The sequence below is a fragment of the Jaculus jaculus genome, chromosome 1 (assembly GCF_020740685.1).
Source record: "Jaculus jaculus isolate mJacJac1 chromosome 1, mJacJac1.mat.Y.cur, whole genome shotgun sequence".
Taxonomy (NCBI): Eukaryota; Metazoa; Chordata; class Mammalia; order Rodentia; family Dipodidae; genus Jaculus; species Jaculus jaculus.
In genome coordinates this window covers 233923005-233948664 of record NC_059102.1, presented here as the reverse complement: position 1 = coordinate 233948664, position 25660 = coordinate 233923005, and the positions used below count along the sequence as shown (strand labels likewise).

The 25660-nt window shown below is 42.5% G+C and overlaps 1 protein-coding gene across 1 annotated transcript in view; it reads right to left on the bottom strand.

Moving 5' to 3' along the window:
• Positions 1-25660, bottom strand: part of Heatr3 (HEAT repeat containing 3) — a 47494-nt gene that overhangs the window by 3566 nt on the left and 18268 nt on the right. Inside the window, exons 7-14 of the mRNA XM_045141825.1 lie at positions 22934-23211; positions 17483-17573; positions 17219-17376; positions 16871-16953; positions 14576-14712; positions 9811-9899; positions 4193-4336; positions 2270-2446 (exon numbers count right to left, since the gene is read on the bottom strand). Of these exons, the coding sequence (XP_044997760.1) occupies positions 2270-2446; positions 4193-4336; positions 9811-9899; positions 14576-14712; positions 16871-16953; positions 17219-17376; positions 17483-17573; positions 22934-23211 (1157 nt within the window). The remainder of the gene's footprint in view (positions 1-2269; positions 2447-4192; positions 4337-9810; positions 9900-14575; positions 14713-16870; positions 16954-17218; positions 17377-17482; positions 17574-22933; positions 23212-25660) is intronic.

Here is a 25660-nt window from a genome sequence, read left to right as displayed (position 1 = left end):
GGAAATAAGGGAGAGGAGTAAAGGAAGAGTGGTGGAAAGGGACATCATCATGGAGTACTGTCTACATGTACAGAGGTTGTCAATACAAAAGCTTAAAGATATTTTAAAAAAAAAACAAGATGTTAAAGGGCTGGGGAGATGGATTAGCAGTTAAGGCACTTGCCTGCAAAGCCAAAGGACCCAGGTTGAATTCCCCAGGACTCACATTAAGCCAGATGCATAAGGTAGCACATGCTTCTGGAGTTCATCTACAGTAGCTAGAGGCTCTGGCATGCATGCACTCTCTCTCTTAAATAAATAAAGATGAAAAAGACCCCCAAAACTCTCTACTGAGGGCTGGGGAGATAGCTCAGTGATTAAAGGTGTTTTCGTGCAAAGCCTGCTGGTCCCAGTTCAATTCCCCAGTACCCAAGTAAAGTCATATGCACATGTGGCTGCAGTTTGTTGGCAGCAGCAAGAGGTACTGGTGTGTCCATTCTCTCCCTCCCTCTCAAGTAAATAAGTATCAAAAACGGTTACTGACAAATTATTTAGAAGCAAATATTTAATTTAAAATATAAGATTGGGATTGTAGCTCAGCTGAAGATAGTTTGTACAGTACACAAGATACCCAGAACTGTAAAAGAGTTCAAAAAAAGTTCTAAAACCAAGCCAGGTATGGCGGTGCACGCTTTTAATCCCAACACTTGGGAGGCAGAGGTAGGAGGATCACCATGAGTCCGAGGCCACCCTGAGACTACATAGTGAACTCCAGGTCAGCCTGGACCAGAGTAAGACCCTGCATAAAATATATATATATATATTTTGTTTTGTTTTGTTTTTTGTTTTTCAAGGTAGGGTCTCACTCTGGTCCAGGCTGACCTGAAATTCACTATGTAGTCTCAGGGTGGCCTCAAACTCTCAGCAATCCTCCTACCACTGCCTTCCAAGTGCTGGGATTAAAGGTGTACGCCACCACACCCGGCAAAAAATAAAATAAAATAAAATATATATATATATATATATATGTGTGTGTGTATATATATATATATATATATATATATATATATATATATATATATTTTTATATATATATATACACACACACACATACACACACACACACACTAAAAATATTTTAAAATTTATAAAATATATGTATTTTAAAATATATGTTTTTAAATAAAATATATACTAAAATTATATATATGAGATGAAATTCCTAGTTGCTCTTTTATCAAGTTCCTCAAAAGTTGTTTTTTAAAAAATTTTTATTAACAACTTCCATGATTATAAAAAATATCCCACACTGGGCTGGAGAGATGGCTTAGTGATTAAGCACTTGCCTGTGAAGCCTAAGGACCCCGGTTCGAGGCTTGATTTCCCAGGTCCCACGTTAGCCAGATGCACAAGGGGGCGCACGCATCTGGAGTTCATTTGCAGTGGCTGGAAGCCCTGGCGTGCCCATTCTCTCCCTCTCTCCCTCCCTCTTTTCTCTCTCTGTCACTCTCAAATAAATAAATAGAAATAAACAAATAAAAAAAAATTCCACAGTAATACCCTCCTTCTCACCACTTTCCCCTTTGAAACTCCATTCTCTATCATATCCCCTCCCCATAAAAGGTTTTGTAGTTTTTTGTTGTTGTTGTTTTGAGATAGGGTCTCACTCTAGCCCAGGCAGATCTGGAACTCACTATGTTGTCTCAGGGTGGCCTTGAGCTCATGGTGATCCTCCTACCTCTGCCTCCCAAGTGCTGGGATTAAAGGCATAAGCCACCATGCCCAGCTTGCCTCCCCATAAGTTTCTGATATTACTTTCTTACTCAAAGTTAGCTCTGATGCTTTAAGATAAAACAGTACACCAAATGGCTAATGAAGGTAGCAGCTGCTTTCCAGTACAGAACACTATGGAGTTTGCCTTTTATTCTCAATGGAAATATCCACAACCACAAAACCAACACATAATACATTATCTGATTTAAAAAAAAATGAATTTAAAATGTATATGAAGTGATTTGTAAGCTATGGGCAACATTTAAATACGTGGAGCTCTGTTTATCTTATCAAGCTATTAAAGAAATGAAGAACTGTCAGATAGCACTCTGGTTCCAGCCACAGCATCAGAGCGCCCTCAGTGAGTGTGTGACTCACTACTGAGTGCTGTACAGAGTGCTGGAAGGGCTCAGTGCTCACCAGTGACATTTACAGGAATTCCTCACACACATGCTCTAAGCTGCACAGCCCTCCTTCCTGAGCTGCAGAGACTACACATTTATGAATAAATACAAACCTTCATTCGGAAGACTGGCTGCAACTCTTTCAGAGCAGATAACAATTTAATTTGAACTGAGGCTTTTTCAGCTTCTTCTCCATCTGCAAAAACATCAAAGAGGGCATCCAAAGCTTCTCCTGCTACCACAAGGGAAGCATCTTTGGTGGCGACGTCAAGCAGGAAGCACCCAATGGTCTGGAAACAGCAAGCACAGGGTAACAAAGGTCAACCTTCAGAATGAGCACTGATGTCAGGGTGGCGACAACTCATTCCATTCATTCCAGGGGAAAATGAGAACCTTTAAAGGGCTGAAGCTTTACAGATACACTCACTACAAACATACCAATCATAATTAAGGAGTTACATAAGCTCAACATTCTAGTTTATATTAATCACTAAATTTTTCCTTCTACTTTCTCAAGGAGGCTTCTTTTGGTGTTAAAATGCACAGGAAAGGTACCTGTAACAACAATAATATATACATATACAAAAGTATATGAAAAGCCAGATGTGGTGGCACATGCCTTTAGTCCCAGCACTAAGAAGGCTGAGGTAGGAGGATTGCCATGAGTTCAAGGCCAAACTGGGCTTGAGTGAAATCCTGCCTTAAAAAAAACCTAAAGGTGGGCTGGAGGAACGGCTTAATGGTTAAGGCATTTGCCTGCAAAGCTGAAGGACCCAGGTTTGATTCCCCAGGACCCACATTAGCCAGATGCACAAGGGGGCGCATGCATCTGAAGTTAGTTTGCAGTGGCTGGAGGCCCTGGTGTGCCCATTCTCTTAATCTCTCTCCCTCTTTCTCTGTCCAATAAATAAATAAAAATAAGCTATTAAAAAAAAAAACACCAAAGGTATATGACCAAAAAAAAAATCAAAACAAAACTCAATCTCATTTTGCCTCATTATATTGACTTTTAAAATTATTTTAGTTTTGAGAGAGAGAAAGAGAATGGGTGTGGCAGGGCCTTTCAGCCACTGTGAACAAACCCTCCAGAAGTGTGCACCCTCTTGTGCACATGTGCAACATTACACACTTACATCATTGTGCAGCTTCTGGCTATGTAGGACCTGGAGATATGAACATGCACTCATACTTGGGCTTCGCAGGCAAGTGCCTAAACTGCTAAGCCATCTCTCCAGCCCTATACTGACTTTTTAATTTTTTTTTTTTTTTTTGGTTTTTCGAGGTAGGGTCTCACTCTGGCTCAGGATGACCTGGAATTCACTATGGAGTCTCAGGGTAGCCTCAAACTCACAGTGATCCTCCTACCTCTGCCTCCCGAGTGCTGGGGTTAAAGGTGTGCGCCACCACGCCCAGCTTCCTATACTGACTTTTTAAAAAAATACTTTATTATTTATTTATTTATTTGTATTTACTTGACAGAGAGAAAGAGAGAGAAGGAGAAGATGGGCATGTCAGGGCCTCCAGCCACTGCAAACAACTCCAGACGCATGCGCCCCCTTGTGCATCTGGGTAACGTGGGTCCTGGGGAATGGAACTTGGGTCCTTTGGCTTTGCAGGCAAATGCCTTAACCACTAAGCCATCTCTCCAGCCCCCTATATTGACTTTTTAATCCAAGCCAGTCTCAAACTCACTATGTAGTTGAGAATTACCTTAAACTTCTGATCTTCCTGTCTCTTCCCCTCAAATGGTAAGATTACAGGTGTGTGCCATTAGGCCAGCCACTGTTTAGATATCTGACATTCACTTTTTCTCTGCTCCCTCCTCATAATTACCTAGTTAATAAATACAACATTTCTAGTCTGTGAAATGAAGATCAATTGTCAAGTACTTACCCTAAAACAAATACTTAGATCAAGCTACAGGGTATATTCTATCAATAACTAGTTCTTTCTTGGTAAGAGTTTTCTAGTCATGTACAATGGTTTCTTTTTCCACTTTCAAGTGACCACATATTTTCAATCAGAAACACTTTTACCTTGAGTGTTTCAAGTGTACCACCTTCTTTGGCAAGAACGCTGCCAGTGATTCCCAAAATACTGACTACGTTCACTCTGACCCCAACGTTGTTACTCTGAACACCTGCTTTGCACAGTGTCATCAGCTGCTCGGGTGTCATGCACTGCGGAGAGACAGAAGCATTTACAGTGTCAATTCACACAATTCCAAGGCAGGAACCGACAAGAACTCACTCCCGCTACAGACTGCTGCTTGGAGTGGCACAGAGGCCGGGCAGGGAGGCTAGGACATATTTACACTTTGAGCCCTGTTGCTGCTGCTGCTGCTGCTGCTGTTACTCAATCCATAAAAGGGAACGGGAGAGATGACTCAAAAGTTAAGGTGCTGTGTGCAAAGCCTGATGGCATGGCCTTGGTTTGATTCCATGGTACCCACATAAAGCCAGATGTACAGTGGCACATGTGCCTGGAGTTCATTTGCAGTGACAAGAAGCCCTAGCATGGCCTCTCTCTAGTAAACAAATATGTATATAACTTTTTTGTTTAAAAGACTGCCACATAATAGAGCCAGTCATCGTTTGTTATAGATAAGAAAGAGGCTTGGGAGGCTCCCCTCCTTAATGAGCTATGACAATTTAAGGTTGTCAGGGAAGGGGTGATTCTCTCTTGAGGTACAGATACTAGCAAGAGAAGAGGGGGAGGAGTACAGTGAGACTGAGGGGGAAAAATTAAGATAATATGAAGTACACAGGATCAAAATATAATATCTAAGTATGAAAATGTCAAAAAACAAAAAATACATAACAAAGAACAGGATAAACCCAAAACTAAAAAGGCAGAAGCATATACTTTATATGCATGAGGCTTGTATTGGTGTTCACTTCTCAGGCCCATACCACAAAACTAAGTAAGTAACTAAAATAAACTGATAGGCATGATTGTGGGTGCAGTGGAAACCTGCTCCGCACCTGGCCATTTTAACTCCAGGGCACTGGGGGCATTCCCACCACGCTGTGCTTCTTTAGATCCTCTTCACATTCTCAAAGTGGAACTGTGCCTTTTGAGCAATGATTCTGCTGACCTTCTCTAGTAACCACAGTTCTGTTTGTCACAATGCTTTTCTAAATACCGCACTCATATAAGCGTAATCATGCAATATTTGTCTTTAATAACTGATGTAATAGGGCTTCAAGGTTCATCCACATGGCATGTATCAGAATTCCACTCCCTTGTAAGGATGACTATTCTGTAAAATGGATACACCATATTTTCCTTTTACTACACCTTGTTTCATAGTTTTTACTCTTAACCTAATTTTCATACAGTTAGAAATAAAAATTAAGCCTGGAGGGCGGCGCATGCTTTAAATCTCAGCACTTGGGAGGCAGAGGTAGGAGGATTGCCATGAATTTGAAGCCAAACTGAGACTGAATTCCAGGTTAGCCTGAGCTAGACACCCTACCTCAAAAACACAAAAAATATCCGGGCGTGGTGGCGCACTCCTTTAATCCCAGCATTTGGGAAGCAAAGGTAGGAGGATCGCCATTCCAGGTCAGCTTGGGCTAGAGCAAGACCCTACCTCAAAAAACCAAAAAGAAAGAAAGAAAAAAAAGTAAATAAATTAAAAAAAAATTAAGGGCTGGGGATGTAACTCAGTGGTAGCTAGAGGACCCACCTACCACATGAAGACCCTGGGTTGGCTCTTCAGCAGTACAAAGCAAACAAACAACACCAAAATAAAGTCAAAAAGGACATTCCACATACTCCTCTTAAAAGTGAAACTGAAGCTGGGCATGATGGCACACACCTTTAATCTCAGCACTCAGGAGGCAGAGGTAGGAGGATCTCTGTGAGTTAAAGGACAGCCTGAGACTACGTAGTGAATTCCTGGTCAGCTTGGTCAAGAGCAAGACCCTACCTCAAAAAAACAACAAAAAAAAGTGAAACTGAAACTAGTGATAATGGGGGCACCAGGGCCGCCAGCCACTGTAAAATAACTACAGATGCATGTTCCACCTTGTACATCTGGCTTATGTGGGTCCTGGGGAATTGAACCTAGGTTCTTTGGCTTTGTAGGCAAGTGCCTTAACCGCTAAGCTATCTCTCCAGCCCTGAAACTCATTTTATAACCAAGGACCCAGGTTAATTCTTTCAAGAAACCTTAAAAAACAATTTTGGGGGGCTGGAAATACAGGGACTGGAAAGATGGCTTAGTGGTTAAGGTGTTTGGCTGTGAAGTCCAAGGACCCCGGGTTTGATTCCCCAGTACTCAGGTAAGCCAAATGCACAAGGTGGTACATGCATCTGGAGCTCATTTGCAATGGCTAGAAGCCCTGGCACACTTTCTCTCTAATATAAAAGTGAATACAAATATTTTTTAAAATTTGGGTGTTGGAGTTATAGCAGAGCAGGAGAATCTCAGGAAGCTAGAGGGCCAGCTAGCCTGTCACATGCAGTGCTGAACAATAAGGTGGAATGAGGACTGATAGCCTAAGTTGTACTCCGACCTCCACATGGGATCCATGATACACGTGTGCATGAACTTATACACACACACACACACACACTCTCTCTCTCTCTCTCTCTCTCTCTCACACACACACACAGATATAAAACCTTGACTCATACATTTAATCCCAGCACATGGGAGGGTGAGGTAGGAGGACAGCTGTAAGTTTGAGGCTAGCTTGGGCTAGAGTGAGACACTGCCTCAAAAAAGAAAGAAAAATAAAAAATAAAAAACCTCGGTTGTGTTTAATGGCTACAGCACCCATATGCTTTTGAAAAAAGTGTCAGAAGTCCATCACTTATATTAGCTTTTCATTTATTGTTGTGTACATGTGCATCTGTATGATGTGTATATGTGTTCACATGTGCATACATGACACATATGTGGAGGTCAACGGACAGCTTTGGGTTTCAAACTTTGAGGCAGGGTCTCTCTCAATCTGTTGTTTCCTTTGCTTGCACTCTGCAAGAACTTCTGGGAAATTCTCATCTCCACTTTCCATCTCAGAGTGCTGAGATTACAGATAGCCGCAAAATTTTTTAAAAATTTTTTTTGGATTATTTTTATTTATTTATTTGAGAGTGACAGAGAGAGAATGGGCTGTAGCCTCCAGCCACTGCAAACGAACTCCAGACACAAGTGCTACCCTGTGCATCTGGCTTATGTGGGTACTGGGAAATTGAACCTTTAACTGGAGTCCTTAGGCTTCAAAGGCAAGCACTTAACCACTAAACCATCTCTCCAGCCCCCACACCATACAAATTTTTTATTTAGGGACTGGAGGTTTATTTAGGGACAGTGGTTAAGGTGCTTGCCTGAAAAGCCTAATGAGCTGGGTTCACTTTCCCATGTAAGACAGGTGCACAAAGTGGGGCATGCATCTGGAGTTGATCTGCAGTGGCTAGAGGCCCTGGTGTGTCCACAACCCCTCTCCTACATCACCCACCCATCTTTCCATCTCACTGCTTGAAAATAAATATTTTTTGAATAGTAAAAAGAAATTATTTATTTGCACATTTACTTGAGGATCTAACTTGTATACTTAAGCTTGAGTGGCAAGCATTTTATCCACTGTGTCATCTACCCAGCTATATCCTTTTTTTTTTTTTTTTTGGTCACAAACTCAAAATCACAAAATAACTGAAGAGACAGAAAGTTCTTATTTACAGAAGAATCCTCACTAACAGTACAAAATATATACAGTAATATTTTTTTTCTTGCCAAAAAAAATTTCTGAACTGGAAACTTGTCAGGCTCTATGCCTTAATAGAGCAGATGTAGACTGTTAAACAATACCAATTAAACAATACCAACAGGAAGGTCATCCAAACCTGACAATGGAAAGTATACAGAACCAAATGAGTTTCTTGAATAAATAATATGAAATTTCCATAAAGCAGTTAAAATGGAGACAAAAAATTATCAACACCAATGTTCAGACCTCGCTTATATACTGATGATTTATTCATTAGTTCTTTGTGTATGCACGTGTGTTGGGCATGTATGTGCCACAGAACGTGTGTGGGGGTCAGAGGACAACTTCAGAATATGAGTGCTCTCCTTCCAATCTCCCTGGAGACAAATCTTTTGCTGGTACTTTGCGGCTGGAAGGGTGAGCTTCCTGGCTATACCTCCCCTTGCCATAGGCCTACTGGGATTATAGACGCGGGGGCCACTTTGTATCTGGCTTTCCCTGGGTGCTGAAGATCGAACCTGGGTCATCTGACTTGTGAGCATTCTCCCTCAACCCTGTCTTTTTTTTTTTTTTTTTTTTTTTTGGTTTTTCGAGGTAGGGTCTCACTCTGGCTCAGGCTGACCTGGAATTCACTATGTAGTCTCAGGGTGGCCTTGAACTCTCGGAGATCCTCCTACCTCTGCCTCCCGAGTGCTGGGATTAAAGGCGTGCGCCACCACACCCGGCAACCCTGTCTTTTTTAATGTCAGTGTCTCACTTTTTAGTGCAGGCTTGGAACTCATGATGTAACCCAGGCTGACCCTGAATTCAGAGAAATCCTCTTGCCTCAGCCTCCCCAGTGCTGAGATTCCAGGTGCGAGCTACCATTTCTGGCTTAGATCCTCATTTGAACAAACCACAAAGACCATGCATTTCTCCTGCAACGGAGTGTTTTACTTTATTTATTTGTCTGAGAAAGTGCAAGAAATGGGTGTGCCAGAGCCTCTAGCTGCTGTAAACAAACGCCAGATGCATTACTGCTTTGTGCATCTGGCTTTACATAGGTGCTGGGGAATTGAACTCGGCTCATTAGGCTCTGCAGACGCACCTTAATCACTGATCCATCTCTCCAGGACAGCAACAAAGTTAAAAAAAAAAAATAGTTAAGGGGGAGGGGACTAGGGAAATGGCTTAGTGGTTAAGGCATTTGCCTATGAAGCCTAAGGACCATGGTTTGATTCCTCAGGGCCCACATAAGCCTGAAGTACAAGGGGATGCATATGTCTGGAGTTTGTTTGCAGTGGCTAGACAGAGGCCCTGGTACACATTCTCTCTATGTGCTTCTTTCTCTCTCTTTCTCAAATAGATAAATGAATAAAAATACATTAAAAAAAATAGTTAAGGGGCTGGGGAAATGGTTCAGGTGGTAAAGTGCCTGCCACACAAGTATGAGGACCTGAGTTTGGATCCTAGCACCCATGTAAAATAGTGCACATAACGCCAGGCGTGGTAGCTCATGCTTTAATCCCAGCACTTAGGAGGCAGAGGTGGGAGGATCACCATGAGTTTGAGAACACCCTCAGACTACATAGTGAATTCCAGGTCAGCCTGGGCTAGAGTGAGATCCTACCTCAAAAAAAAAAAAAAAATAAAAAAAACCGGACATCATGGTGCTTGTAATCCCAATGCTGGGAAAGGAAGATAAGAAAAGACTCTTTAATCTCAATCTACCTGAATCAGTGAACTCTAGGCTCAGCAAGAGACCATGTCTCAAAGAATAAGTGCAGAGTGACTCAGGAAAACACCTGGCTTCAACCTCTGACCCCCACACGCATGCACACACATGTGCTTACCCATATACAAACACATACATACTCAAAAAGAAATTAAGTAATGTGCTTCCAAAATACAGAATCTTTTCAAGTTTCACATAAAAAGATTTTACCCAATCTTACCTGAGGAATGTTCCTGGAGGCCATTGTTTGCAAAAGGGCCCTCAAGGCACTACTTATGGCTTCTAGAAAATCCACATGTTTAGCAAAATCTAAAACAAAAAAGTCCCACAAAACACAAAAGTGAAGCATGTGTCTCTTCTCTAAAGCAAGCTTTTAAATAGGAAAAGGAAGAACCAAGACAAAGCATGACAATGTTAGCAAAGCTATTTATTTTTATTATTATTTTATTATTTTGGTTTTTCAAGTTAGGGTCTCACTAGTCCAGGCTGACCTGGAACTCACCATGTAGTCTCAAGGTGACCTTGATCTCAAGGCAAACCTCCTACCTCTGCCTCCCAAGTCCATGCAGCGATTAAAGGCGTGTACCACCATGCCCTGCTTACCAAGGCTATTATTAATAAAAACATTTATTATAGAGGGTGGTGGCTCATGCCTTTAATATCAGTACTTGGGAGGCAGAGGATGGCTGAGAGTTTGAGGCCAGCCTGACACTACACAGTGAATTCAAGATCAGCCTGGGTTAGAGCAAACCCTAGCTCGAAAAACAAGCAGCATGGTGTCATTTCCTACAGCAATGCTCTTCTTGACCATGCCAGGGGCTATGGCTCATGGGGAAGAAGGGGTCAGTATCCAAGACTCCCTGGTGGCCCCTGACCCAACCTTGCTCTCTTCTTACTGTATCTTCTCACACAAGGCAAACAGCAGCAGCAATAAACAAGTTAGCTAGCACAGGCAAGGGGAAATGAGGGTCACCTAGGTGAAGAAATTCCTGACTCCTCCCCCTTTAAAAAATATTTTATTTATATTTATTTATTTGACAGAGAGAAAGAGAGACTGGGCATGTCAGGGCTCCGGCAACTACAAAAGAACTCCAGATGCATGCGCCCCCTTGTGCATCTGCGTAACATGGGTCCTAGGGAATCGAACCTGGGTCCTTTGGCTTTGCAGACAAATGCCTTAAGTGCTAAGCCATCCCTCCAGCCCCTGACTTCCCCTTTTAAAAAATATTTTTATTTATTTGCAAGCAGAGAGAGACAGAGAGAATGGGTGCAGCAGGGCCTCAAGACACTGCAAATGAACTCCAGATGCATGCGCTGCTTATATGGGTCCCGGGGAATTGAACTTGGGTCATCAGCTTTTGCAGGCAAGCACCTTAACCGCTAAACCACCTCTCCAGCCCTCCTGACTCCTTTTAAGGGAAGGGAAGGCAGTTTATCTGGTGTGGTACATTTCCAAAAGTGCAAAGCAATATTCCAGTTCTGCACCATCTTCTGGTATCTTGACACTTCCCATAAAAATTTAGTCTGGGGTCAGAAAGATGGTTTAGCAATTAGGGAGCTTGCCTACGAAGCCTCAGGTTTCCTCCCCAGAACCCACATGGTGATGCACGTGGCTGGAGTTTTGTTTGCAATGCCTAGAGGCCCTGGTCTCCCTGTTCTTCCTCCCTCCCTCCCTCCCTTCCTCTCAAATAAATAAATTAATTAAAATATGTTTTTAAAATGTAGTCTGCTCTCCACTTCCCAAATATGGGTGTGACTTTGTGATTTCTTTAACCCACAGAACACATGAATGACAGGTGAAGTCATAAAAGACGATGATTTCCAAATAACACACATGTGAGTGCTGTTTTCTTTCTTGTCTCTTGCCCTTTGAACCCAGCCAGCATATTATGAGGAAGCTCAGGCCCCGTGAAAAGGTTGCTCGTGAATGTTTTTCCTGTTGATGCCAGCACCAAGTGTCCAATGTATGTGAACACATCTCTAATGATTCTGGCTCACAGCCTTCAGGTTTTCTAGCAGAGACCCCACTCCTAGATTCCAACTCTGCAGTCACATCATTTTGGCCCAGATAATTAATTCTGTTGTTTATACAGGAGTCTCCTGTGTAAGATGCCTTCCCAGCATCCCCTGGTCTCCAGCTTGTAGATACTAGTAGCAACCTCAAGATATAACAACTGATATAATTCTTCCAGACACTGCCCTGGAGGTGGGTGGGGAGAGGGGCAAAATTACCTCTAGTAGAGAATCACAGCCCTTGATACATAGTGGAGTGGACACAAACCACCTCCGTTAAGACCCTGTCTGAATTTCTGGCCCTAAGAAACAGAGAATAACTGACAATTGATGTTTTGGATGGAGTATCCTGCCCCAGCCTCTTGAGTAGCTAAAACTATAGATCTACCTTACTGTGCCCAGAATGATACTACCTCAAGCCATTAAGTTGACCGATTTTTTTTTAATATTTTTTTGTCCATATTTATTTATTTATTTGAGAGCGACAGACACAGAGAGAAAGACAGATAGAGGGAGGGAGAGAGAATGGGCGCGCCAGGGTTTCCAGCCACTGCAAACGAACTCCAGAAGCGTGCGGCCCCTTGTACATCTGGCTAATGTGGGACCTGGGGAACCAAGCCTCGAACCGGGGTCCTTAGGCTTCACAGGCAAGCGCTTAACCGCTAAGCCATCTCTCCAGCCCTTGACTGATTTCTTAAGCAGCCGTAGACATCATGGCTTACTGCCTTGTGGTACCTGGTACTTTGTCCCACTTCTGTTGCTTCCTTCTTAGGTTGCCTGGGTGAAAGAGAGGTGCTTTTCCACATTGTTTCTTCCCTTAAGACAGAGTCTCCTTATGCAGTTAAGGCTGATCTTAAACTCTCTATCTTCCTGCCTTAGCCTTTTAAATTCTAGGATTATAAGCATCACCACCACAGTGAGCCCCACAAGTTTTAATCAAGGTTTATTCTATCAGATATATCTACGAAGGGGAATTCTTATAATTATGGCAGGACAGACATCAGGCCAGCTTTTAAGATTAGACCATCCTAGGACAAAATCTTGCCTGACATTTGATCTATCTCACCTCAAATGTTACCTCCTAAGAAAGGCCCTTTTCCACACATGCAAATGCAGCACGTCACACCACTCTGCTCTTAATTTTTTCCTCACAGTTCAAATTATATCAAGCAGTATGACAGAATACAGGCTCCATGAACCAGTGACCCTGCCCCTCTGTTCAAACCAGTATCCCTAGAACCAAAATGGTGCAAGACATAAGGAACTCAGGAAGTATACTCTAAATAATATCAGTAAGGTTCCTTCCCATTTCTGAAAATCTTTTAAAAATATTTTATTTATTTATTTAGCAGAGAAAGAGGGAGGGAGGGAATGGGCGTGCCAGTGCAAACAAACTCCAGGTGTGTGCCTCCCCCTTGGGCATCTGGCTAACATGGGTCCTGGGGAATCAAACCTGGGTCCTTTTGCTTTGCAGGCAAATGCCTTAACTGCTATGCCATCCCACCAAACCTGAAAATCTTATGCTCAGCAGACATTCAAAAACTGCTGATGTTATTAATATGAAACTTCAAGGTTTCCATATTAATTCTGAAGTTCACAGTATAACTATCCCAGTAGCACTGTAGTATAAAAGACTAAATACAAATACAACACATCTCAGATACTTTTTTTTTTTTTTTTTTTTTTGGTTTTTCGAGGTAGGGTCTCACTCTAGCCCAGGATGACTTGGAATTCACTATGGGTGGCCTCGAACTCACAGCAATCCTCCTACCTCTGCCTCCCAAGTGCTGGGATTAAAGACGTGCACCACCACACCCAGCTCAGATTCAATTTTTATCTGTCCTCCATTTGCAGGAAAGACCATTAATTTGATTCAAAATTCTAAAAATACATACCACTTTATATAACAAGTAATTCAAATTTCATCAGGTTAAGAACAAGATTTGCACAGTTTTTATTCAATTCTGACTTCTGTTCATTTACCCAAAGTTGGGAATGGAACATTGACTCATCCTGCCTTTCAACTAAATTTTGAGAAAAAGATGAGTAGCTACATCACTGTCAGAAAAATTAAGAAAATGTCAAAATAAGTTAAGCAAAAGAGGTGATTCAAAATGCTTTCTGGGCTAGTGATGTGGCTCAGTGGTAAAACTAATGGCTAGCAGGCCCAAGGACCTGGGTTTCATCCACCAAAAGGAAAAAAGTCTTTCCCTTTAAGAATGTTCACAGATGCAGCATGTGGTAGCACAAGCCTTTAATTCCAGCACTCGGGAGGCAGAGGTGGAGGATAACTGTGCGTTCCAGGCCACCCTGAGACTACAAATTGAGTTTCAGGTCAGCCTGGGCTATTGCAAGACCCTACCCTCGGGGAAAAAAAAAAAAAAAAAGAATGTTCATAGCATCTAAGAACTTGTAGCCTGTCTAAATATAGGCAAATAACTCACAAGTCAAATAACAAACTACACTTACATAAATTTTTTAAGCTGGTTTTCAACAGTTTGATATGGAAATACATCCCAGAATAAGATACCATTCTAACTATAGCAAGAGGGTTTGGGAGCAGGAAGAGATTTCAGTCCTGCTCACCTAAAGCGCTGGCTAAGAACTCCTGTGTGTAGTCCTGCCTCCGATTACATCAGTTCAGGCATGAGCAGTGGAGGCTTCTCCTCCCTTCCCACAGGACAGACTGAAGGGGGATAATGTCAACAAAGGCAAGGGACAGGCCCAACCCCCCCCCCCCCACCTCTTGCAAGTCTCTTAGAGCAGGCCGGGGGCAGTGGGGATGACAGTCATCATTGGGTTTGCAGGTGCAGACCAGCCAGCTGTGCACACCAGTGCTCAGACTGTTTGAACTCCTATAGTTTAATGTGCTCAGGTTAAATGAAAAATGACACACACTTAACACAGTCCAAGTTCCTGTCCTTCAAACTGCTCTAAGTCGCAGTCTTTCAAAGTAAGTCATGAATATTTACCTGGCTGAGAAAACAGAAGCTGTGACAGATGCTGTGCAAGTGTCTGTAGAGCTGAGGCTCCTCCCAGATGGTCCACATCCAGGAGGGACACGAGACTCTGGAGACACACGAGGGCTCTACACTGAATAGTGTTCATTCTGCAAAGGAAGGGAAGAAACAACACAGTTTCTCTACAGCTTACACATTGGCTTTCAGTGAGGTTTTTTGTTCAAAACACACACACACACACACACACACACAGTCTTGTTATATATAGTCCATGCTGGCCTAGAAATTCCTATGTAGCCCGGTCTGGCTTCAAATACATCATCCCTTTGCTTAAGTCTCTGGACTGATGGGATTATTGCCATGGTCATCACACCTGTCTCAGTGTTAACTTTTAATCTAAGCTAAAGGTTCTAAGAGTGTCTGTAAGTACAGGGAGGTCTTGTGACAGATCACAATAAAACAAATGTGAACTGTTAATGTGCCAATCAGATTGCTTGAGGACTCAAGGACTCTGGGGCACAGCTCTTTCTGAATCACAAGGATTCTGCCTTAGAAGTATTTCTAGGGAAGGAAACATCACTACTCTGCTTCTCGGGTGCTGGGATTAAAGGTGTGTGCCACCACGCACGGCTACTTTTGCTTTTTTTTTTTTTTTTTTTAATATTTTGTTTTTCTTTCTTTCTTTATTTGAGGGAGGGGGGAGAGAGAGAGAGAAAGAGAGAGAATGGGCACACCAGGGCCTCCAGCCACTGCAAACAAACTCCAGATGCATGTGCCCCTTGTGCATCTGGTTATGTGAGTTTTGGGGAATTGAACCTGGGTCCTTTGGCTTTGCAGGCAAGCACCTTAACCACTAAGCCATCCCTCCAGCCCTACTTTTGCTTTTTGAAAATTTTTATTTATTTATTTGAGAGTGACAGACACACAGAGAAAAAGAGGCAGATAGATAAAGAGACAATGAGCCCATCAGGGCCTCCAGCCACTGCAAATGAACTCCAGACGCAGGCTCCACCTTGTGCATCTGGCTTATGGGAGTCCTGGGGAATTGAGCTTTGAACCAGGGTCCTTAGGCTTCACAGTCAAGTGCTTAACCACTAAGGCATCTCTCCAGCCCTACTTTTGCTTTTTGAACTGAGGTTTCTCTCTTACCCAAGCTGACCTGGAACTGACTCTGTAGCCCAGGCTTCCCTTGAACTCACGTTGATCCTTCTACCTTAGCCTCCAGAATACTACATAAAAAGCATGTGCCATCACACCCAACACTGAAGTTACTTTTAATTATAAAATATGATGTACCTATCATAAAGCATACAACATACTGAATTTACTAGTTTATAAAACAAACACTCACACACCTGCAGAGAAATAAATACTTCCAGAAGCATTGCCTCCACCCAACAATTGACTGCTTCTCCCACAACACATAAGCCACAACCCCATGGGGAATAGGACAAGGGAAAGGATGCTACCCAAAGCATAGCCATACTAAGTATGTCTGTAATAAAAAAATAGAAATAAATACTGTTGGCACCTGAATGTGCATCTTCCTGGCCCTTAGAAGGAATTCTGTACAGACCTATATAGCAAACCCCACTTATTTTTGCTATACTGATGACTGAACTGAGAGCTTCATGCATGTTAGGTAAGTACTCTTAACACTAAGCTGTATTTTAGACAGGCTCTCACTAAGCTGCCTAGGCAGGTCTCACCTTTTCTAGAGTAGCTAGGAATTACAAGCCTGTACCACCAGGCCTAACTTTTCTCTCTTCTCTTTATAGTATTACTATCTAAGCATTCTTATTTGTTTATTTTTGGTTTTTTCAAGGTAGAGCCTTGTGTCTTGCTCTAGCTCAGGCTGACCTGGAAGTATGTACTCTCAGGGGTGGCCTCAAACTCATGGCAATCCTCCTACCTCAGCCTTCAAAGTACTGGGATTAAAGGCCATGTACCACCATGTCCAGCTAATAGTTTTGTTTTGCTTGTATATTCTTACTGTGCTCAACATGGTAGGTGCCACACAAGTTGTAAGTGGTTCTAGTTCAGATCCTTCTCACTGCTGTCTTCTTGTATATTGACTCATTACCCACTGATGGACATAAAAGTTCCTTCTAGACTGGGAACAATTACCCAATGCTGTGAACATTCTCACACAAGTGCCCAGCATACAGCCATGCACTTCTCTGGAGTATGTATATCCATGAAGAAAAATTCTGGGTCTTAGAAGGAAATCAGCATTTTCTATTTAAAGGTCTACTTTTCACATAAAAAAAAGAAGATAAATGTTTCTGAAAATAGAAAAGCTCTTACTTTCTAATCAAATGTTTCCAAGTAGGGTTCCTAGAACATACGTCAACTGCAACATGGTTTGGAAAGGCAGTCTTCTCAAAGACCTAGGTTTAAAAGGCAATAGGGAAAAGGTAAAAGAGAAGTCATCTTAGACATGGTTCTTCATAAGATTCCAACATACTACTTCCGAGTGCATGCTTAGGTACAATCACATTTGTCTATTTCCAGGACTGCTCATCCTGTTTTACATCCCAGGTGGCGCCATCCCTGGCAACCTGGGAGAAGTGCTTACTCCTTTGGCACACATAACCAACAGCTTGCATACGCCTTCCCTTACCCCACAATAAACCCAGGATGAAACCAGATTACCTTCTTTGGGATGAGGCAGTTGGTGAGGGCACTATGAATCTCATGAGACAGACAGAGTGGAGACAGGAGTTGCCCACTGCACTCACTGAAGGAATTCTCCATAAAGGTATCACTTTCATCACTGCTAGAAAGCTCTTCCCACTCATCATCAGAGGGTTCTAGGAAGAGTGCAAACCACACATAATTGGGGTATCAAAGAAAATCACTTTGGAAGCTACCCTCAGTGCTGGGGGAATCGCCTGATATGATGACCTGGTAGCTAACCTTCACTGCAGCACATGTTGACAATGACTTCCAGAGCTGTCTGCTGAGCTGTCAGCAATGCTGTGGCTTCTCTCAGCTCCTTGTCTGTGGACTAAGAAAACAAACAAAATAAATAAATGAAGGGCCTACAGCAGGCAGAAGTCACATAAAGTGTTAAGAGGTATGCATGAGCTCTGCGATGCTCTTGGCATGGCAGAGCACACCACTGTTAAGTGGGTTTTCATCAACCCTGCATGGCTGTTCAGGTGTTGCTCAGTTAATGGCGGAGAACAGTCAGTCAGGAATTCTGCACTGAATTTATCCTGAAAGGTAACCTTGTGTGTTAAAAAGAAGTTTGGCACATTAGCATTAAGCAAATTTCATTTCAGACACCAGGCACTTAAACACAAGATGCTTAGCAATCTTCTTGGAGAAAATACATTAACCAGTACAACTGGCTGGGTGTGGTGGCACAAACCAATAAACTCAGCACTTAGGAGGCAGAGGCAAGAGAACTGCCACAAGTTTGAGCCAACTTGGGCTACATAGTGACACCCTATCTCAAACAAACAAAACAAACAAAAAACAGTAAAAACCAAAGGGGCGGGGGAGAACATTCACAACACTCCTAACAATCCCCACGTGATCAAGGGTACTTAAAGGAACAAGCAGCCTAATTTCCTTTGAAAATGAGAACTCTCTTTTTTAAAACTATTTTAGGGCTGGAGAGATGGCTTAGCAGTTAAGGCTCATGTCTGCAAAGCCTAAGTACCCAGGTTTGATTCTTCAGGTCCCATGTAAGCCATATATACAAGGTAGGCATGCGTCTGGAGTTCATTTGCAGTGGCTAGAGGCCCTGGTGCGCGCATTTTCTCTCTCTACCTCAAATAAATAAATAAATAAATCTTAAAAAAATAGCTATTTTTATTTACTTATTTATTAGAGAGAATGGATGCACGAGGGCCTCCAGCCACTGCAAAAGAACACCAGACACATGCCTACCTTGTGCATCTGGCTTTACAAGGGTACAGGAGAATCAAACCTGGGTCCTTAGGCAAGCACCTTAACTGCTAAGCCATCTCTCCCGCCCCTGGAAAATATCTCTTTAGTACTGAAAAATGAGGGGACAATTTTTTTCTGAAAACACTTATCAATGCAGCTTCATTAGTTAACAATAGTATAAATTTATATGATTTTCATTCTTTTTGGTTTTTTGAGGTAGGGTCTCACTCTGGTCCAGGCTGACCTAGAATTAACTGTATAGTCTCAGGGTAGACTTGAACTCATGGTGATCCTCCTACCTCTGCCTCCTGAGTGCTGGGATTAAAGGTGTGTGCCATCACGCCCGACATGACTTTCATTCTTTTTTTTTTTTTTTTTTTTTGGTTTTTCGAGGTAGGGTCTCACTCTGGTCCAGGCTGACCTGGAATTAACTCTGTCATCTCAGGGTGGCCTTGAACTCATGGAAATCCTCCTACCTCTGCCTTCCGAGTGCTGGGATTAAAGGCGTGCGCCACCACGCCCGGCATGACTTTCATTCTTAAATTGCCTACAAAAGGTGCTATTCCATAGAGGAATAAGATTTAAAATAATATGTACTATACTGTTTGAGAACTTTCAAATTTTGACTTTTAATAGGCCTGATAGCTTGTCTTTTGATAAGCTATTTATTCCATAGGTTTACTATAATTGTCTAAGTACTATTAATGTGGAATCTTTTAGAATATAACTAGTTTTTCTTTTTTTTTTTTTTTAAATTTTTATTTTATTTTTTTATTTGAGAGCGACAGACACAGAGAGAAAGACAGATAGAGGGAGAGAGAGAGAATGGGCGCGCCAGGGCTTCCAGCCTCTGCAAACGAACTCCAGACGCGTGCGCCCCCTTGTGCATCTGGCTAACGTGGGACCTGGGGAACCGAGCCTCGAACCGAGCTCCTTAAGCTTCATAGGCAAGCGCTTAACCGCTAAGCCATCTCTCCAGCCCTTAGAATATAACTAGTTTTTCAATACCTGTAAGTTTTATATCCATGGATTCAACCAACTTCATTTTTTTTTTTCTTTTTTAGATGCAGGTTTACTATGTTGCCTATTTTTGGGGGAGAGGGACAAGGGAGTTCTCAAATCAATCCTCCTGCCTCATGCTCTCAAGTATCTGGGAAAACAGATTCACCCTATTGTGCCTGGCTAACAAAATTAGGCTAAAAAATATCTGAGGCAAATCTGCATCTGTACTGAACATCTACAGATTTTTGCCCTTGTCACTCTTCTGTGTAAATAATATAACAAGTACTTATAGAGCGGTTCCATTGGATTAGGAGGGCTGGGGATGTAAATCAGTAGTAGAACATTTGCCCAGCATGTGCGAGGCTCAGGGTTTGATACTCAACACTACAATCAAGTGAACAAACAAGCAAATCTTCCTTATCTAGCATTTTATGATGTATTACAAATAATCTAAAGATGGGAATCTAAAGATGTGGGATAACCACCATCAGCATGCAAGAAGCTCTGGGTTCAATTCCCGCACTTGGGTGGCAAAAACAGGATTATAAATTCCAGGTCATCTTCAACTATATAGTGAGTATGAGGCAGCACAGGGTAAAACCTGTCTGAAAAAGAGCAAAACCACAACAAAAAGCAAAAGAGTGCATAATCTTAGTATGTAGGAGGCTGAGGTTGGAGAATCCCTATGAATTCAAGGCTAGCCTGGGATAGAGACAGATCCTACCTCAAAAAAAAAAAAGTAATCTAGGGCTGGAGAGATGGTTAGGGGTTAGTGGCTAAGGTGTTTGCTTATGAAACCTAAGGATTCAGGTTCAATTCCCCAGTACCCACATAAGCCAGATGCACTAGGTGGCGCATATGTCTGAAGTTCATTAGCAATAGCTAGAGGCCCTTGTGTATTCATTTTCTGTCTCTCTCCCTCTCTGAAATAAATAAATTACTTAAATTAAAAAGAAACCTAGGGCTGGAGGGATGGTTTAGCAGTTAAAGCACTAACCAGCAAATCCAAAGGACCCAGGTTTGATTCCCCAGGACCCATGAAAACCAGATGCACAAGGAAGCGCATGCTTATGGAGTTCATTTGTGGTGGCTAAAGGTCTTCAAGTGCCCATTCTCTATCTGCATCTTTCTCTCAAATAAAAACAGATAAATAGGGGTTGGAGAGATGGCTTAGCGGTTAAGGCATTTGCCTGCAAAGCCAAAGGATCCAGTTTGATTCCCTTGGATCCACACAAGCCAGATGCACAAGAGGGCACATGCATCTGGAGTTTGTTTGCAGTGGATGGAGGTCCTGGCATGCCCATTCTCGCTCTCTTTCCTCCTGTCTGCCACTTTCCCTCTCTTGCTCTCTCAAATATATAAATAAATGAAATAAAACTTTAAAAAAATTATAAAGGAATCTAAAGATGATTTAAAGCACCTGGGGGCTGGAGAGGTGGCTTAGCAATTAAGGCCTGCGAAGCCTAGGAACCCATTTTCAACTCTCCAGATCCCATGTAAGCCAGACACAAAGGTGAGGCAAGCACAAGGTTGCACATACCCACTAGGTGGCACAAGTGTCTGGAGTTTGATTGCAGTGGCTGAGGCCCTGTTGCACCAATTCTCTCTCTCTCTCTAAAAATAAAAAATAAAAATAAATAAATAAAGCATATGGGCTGGGCGTGGTGGCACACACCTTTAATCCCAGCACTTGGTAAGCTAAGGATCACTGTAGCCCAGCAATTTCTGAATTTGTTTTATTCATTTCTACTAATGTATATAAAAGCCATCCTATCTGCTGTATGTGGTGCTAATAAAGTAAACAAACCTTTAAGAGCGTAGACTAGCTGGATTCTCACCCACTAAAAATGTATGCAGATCTGACTTAGAAGAAACTGAAATTAGATCCCGTTTATATAACTATTGCTCCCAGCATTCCTCTGCTTCTCATTGTTATCAAGTTGACACAAAGAATCAGCCTAGATGAGATCTTATGACATCTGAGATTTGCTTCAAAGTAACCAGTAAGTGAGAGGGGCAAGTGTTGCGGAAAGATAAAAGAGCAGATTGGCTATGGGGTAATGTGGGAGATGTAAAGGGATACTTCTGCTGTTTTTTTTTTTGTTTTAAAAAATTGTAAACAGCCAGGCATGGTGGTTCATACCTTTAATCCCAGCACTTAGGGAGCAGAGGTAGGAGGATCCCTATGAGTTCAAGGCCAACCTGAAATTACACAGTGAATTCCAGGTCAGTCTGGACTAGAATGAAACTCTATCTCAAGAAACAAAAAAAAAAAAAAAAAGACAGAAAAAAAAAAAAACTACTCCCCTGTGAATCTGCACACAGCTCTAACACTCAGCACAAATCTTACAACCACAGGTTTAATTGTCTGTCTTCCTAAGAGAGTGATCCTGAGAAGAGAAAACATCTTAATAATCTATCTTTGATGGCTAGTACAGTGCCTGACATGTAATAGGAACACAGGGAGTGGGTACACTTTCCCAACTCTGTCTTCCCTGGCATCCTGGGGAAAATGTTCTCTCAAAGTATGGATGGATCCGTCTCTGCTGACTGAGGGGAAATGGTTGCTGAACCTGCAAATGTACACTCTTTTCCCAACATTACACCCTCTCTAGCATTAACACAGCACAGCTTTCCAACTTTTTCTCAACACTAGTAGGGAAATGAAGGTTTGGCCTTCACTCTGCTAAGGCTAAATTCTGAAGTAAAAGAGGTAAGAATGCAAGGGACAATTTGAGCAATACCTTCAGTTTGAATTGACAGCCTAAGCAAGAAGCCATGGGTATCAGAAGTGAGCTCAGTCAGGAAGATGGGTAATTTCTGCAGTGCTCCAAAAGGATTAATCTGTCTCATCTGAATTCTCCCACTATTTTAACAATGCATTTTGGACAGATTGTTTTCCCCTCTTCTTTGGGAGTACATTTCTTTTTAAAAATATTTTATTTATTTGAGAGAGAAAAAATGGGCATGCCAGGGCCTGTAGGCACTGCAAACAAACTCCAGATGCATGCGCCACCTTGTGCATCTGGGTTATGTGGTTATGGGAGTCAGACCAGGATCCTAAGGCTTTGTAGGGAAGCATCTTAACTGCTAAGTCATCTCTCCAGCCCTGAGAGAGAGAGAAAGAAAAAGAGGATGTGTGTATATATATATTTTTTGTTTTGTCGAGGTAGGGTCTCACTCTAGCCCAGGCTGACCTGGAGTTCACTCTAGTCTCAGGATGGCCTTGAACACACGGCGATCTTCCTACTGCTGCCTCTCGAGTGCTGGTATTAAAGGCGTGTGTGACATGCCTGGCTCCGAGAGTGTATTTCAAATGTTATAATGAGAATCAATGGGGAAAAAAATGACCAATTTTAGCTGAAATTCACTTTAGATAGCTAGTCTCACTGTAATGTTTCTATAATGGTAAGATACCTGCTGAAGGAAAACAGATGCATTACTCTGTGTAGCAACAAAGAAACTTACTGGAAGTAAATCAGAAATGAAGGTTTTTCTTCTGGCTTTTCTTCTAGGAGGAGTTTCTTCCATTTCATCATCTTCAACAAAATTGCCGCCATTGGCATTCTCCAGTGCTTCCTCGGTCTCTGCAGCAGACTTCACCCGCTGGGTTTCAGCCTCCTTCATCTGAACAACTGTTTCTGCGGCATCCACCTCCAAGACTTCAGACAAGATCTTTAGTATGGCATTAATGCTTTCTGCCTGACTCTTAGATGGAATGATATCCTTTAGGTTCCAGATTGTGCCTATGGAGGTGGAGGCAGGGAAGAGCATAAAGACAAAGGAATTGCCTGTAAACTCTTGCATTAAGAACAATGTCTACAAGACTGGGTCTTTAGGCTTGGGTATAGTTTCAAAATATCTCAAGGCCATTGCCTTTGTTCAGGTTTTACTAAATGTCAAAGAAGCACTGTAGAGGCAGCATCCTGTTATAACCCTTTAGCTATCACCCCTGCCTTGGCATACCATGCCTTTCTTTGATATGCAACATCCAAGACCCAGAGAATGCCAGTCAAGATTCTGCGTGTGTGTGTGTGTGTGTGTGTGTGTGTGTGTGTGTGTGCGTGTGCGCGCGCGCACTCACAGATCTGCCTGCCTTATGCTCACACCTGGGGAGGTAAGACAATGTCAAATGTCTTCTATTGTTCTTCTGTCTTACTTTCTTGAGACAGAGACTCCAACTGAACCTGGAGCACCATTTTAAAAAAATATTTACTTTTATTTATTAGAGACAGAGACAGGGAGGGAGGGAAAGAGAGAGAGAATGACAGGGAGAAAACGGGCACAGAAGAACCTCTAGCCACTGCAAATGGACTCCAGATGCATGCACCACCACGTGCATCTGGCTGGCGTGGGACATGGAGAATCAAACCTGGGTTCTTGGGCTGGAGAGATGGCTTAGCAGTTAAGCGCTTGCCTGTGAACCCTAAGGACCCCGGTTCGAGGCTTGATTCTCCAGGACCCACGTTAGCCAGATGCATAAGGGGGCACATGCATCTGGAGTTCGTTTGCAGTGGCTAGAGGCCCTGGAGCGCCCATTCTCTCTCGCTCGCGCTCTCTCTCTCTCTCTCTCTGCCACTTTCTCTCTGTTGCTCTCAAATAAATAAATAAAAATTTAAAAAAAAAAAAAACAAAAAAACCTGGATTCTTAGGCTGAGCAGGCAAGCACCTTAACCACCAAGATATCTCACCAGGCCTGGAGCTGCCATTTTTAAGGTTGGACTGACTATTGATTTTCTTGTTTCTTCCCCCCCCTCAGCAACAGAGTTAAAGACATGTGTGGCTATGCCTGGCTTTTTATAGAAGTGTTAGGGACAGAACTCAGGTCCTCATACTTGCCCACTAAGCCATTCTCTCAGTCTTTCAAGTTAATCCTCCTGTACAAGCTAGAGAGCAGATCTTTATCACAATAAAACAAGCGTGGGGGATGGCTCAGCAGTTCAAAGTGTCACCTTGCAAAGCCTCCAATCTGGGTTTAATTCCTCAGCTACAACATAAAGCTGGATGGGCACTTGATTATAGTGGTAAGAGACTGTAGCGTACCCATATGTACAGAGATATGTAAATAAATAAATACATTTAAAGTACAGTAAAATAGGAGCTACCAGGAAGTCAGATTAATTTTTTTAAAATGAAGGAAGAGCCAGGTGTGGTGGTGCACACCATTAATCCCAGCACTTGGGAATGCAAAGGAGGGAGAACTGTCCTGAGTTCAAGGCCATCCTGAGGCTACATAGTGAATTCCAGGTCAGTCTGGACTAGAGAAAGACCCTACCTTGAAAAACAAAACAAAACAACAACAACAACAAAAAAGTGATGGAGGACCTCACAGTGCCTGACACTACCTACACAAGACCATCATAAGATGAGGAAAAGATCATGACATCAAAATAAAAGAGAGACTGATTGCGACGGGGAGGGGATATGATGGAGAATGGAATTTCAAAGGGGAAAGTGGGGGGAGGGAGGGTATTACCATGGGATATTTCTTATAATCATGGAAAATGTTAATAAAAATTGAGGGAAAAAGTGATGGAGGAACGAGTTCAAAGTAATGGGTACAGGAGATTGCTCAGTGGTTAGAGGCACTTGATTACAAAGCCTGATGGCCTAGATTCAATTTGCTAGATCCACATAAAGCCAGATGCATGCATATGGAGGCTGTCTGCAGTGGCTAGAGGCTCTGGCATGCCCATTACCCACCCCCATCCATCTCTTTCTCCCTCTTGGCAAATAAATAAAAAAAAATTTAAAGCAATGGAGAGGGCAGAGGCTGTGGCTTAGGGGGTAGAGTACTTGTGTCGAGTTAAATCCCTGAATTAAATTAAATTACTGGATGAATTAAATCCCTAGAAGTGATATAAAACCAGGTGTGGTAGTTCACATCTTCAATCCCAAACTCAAGAGGTGGAGGCAGGAGGATCAAAAGTTCAAATTTGAGGCCAGAAAGGAATATCCGAGATCCTGTCTCAAAGTGTGGTGATAAATAAAAACATGCACATACCAAAAGGTTGAAAAAAGGAACTCACAAGCAGACTACACCTATGTTCATTGCAGCACTATTCACAATGGCCAGGTGCCCTTCACCAGATGAAAGGATAAACAAAAGGTAGTAAGTGTGCACACATACTGAAATACCACATGCTACTATGTGGAAGACCTTGAGGACCTTCAGCTAAGTGAAATAAACCAGCC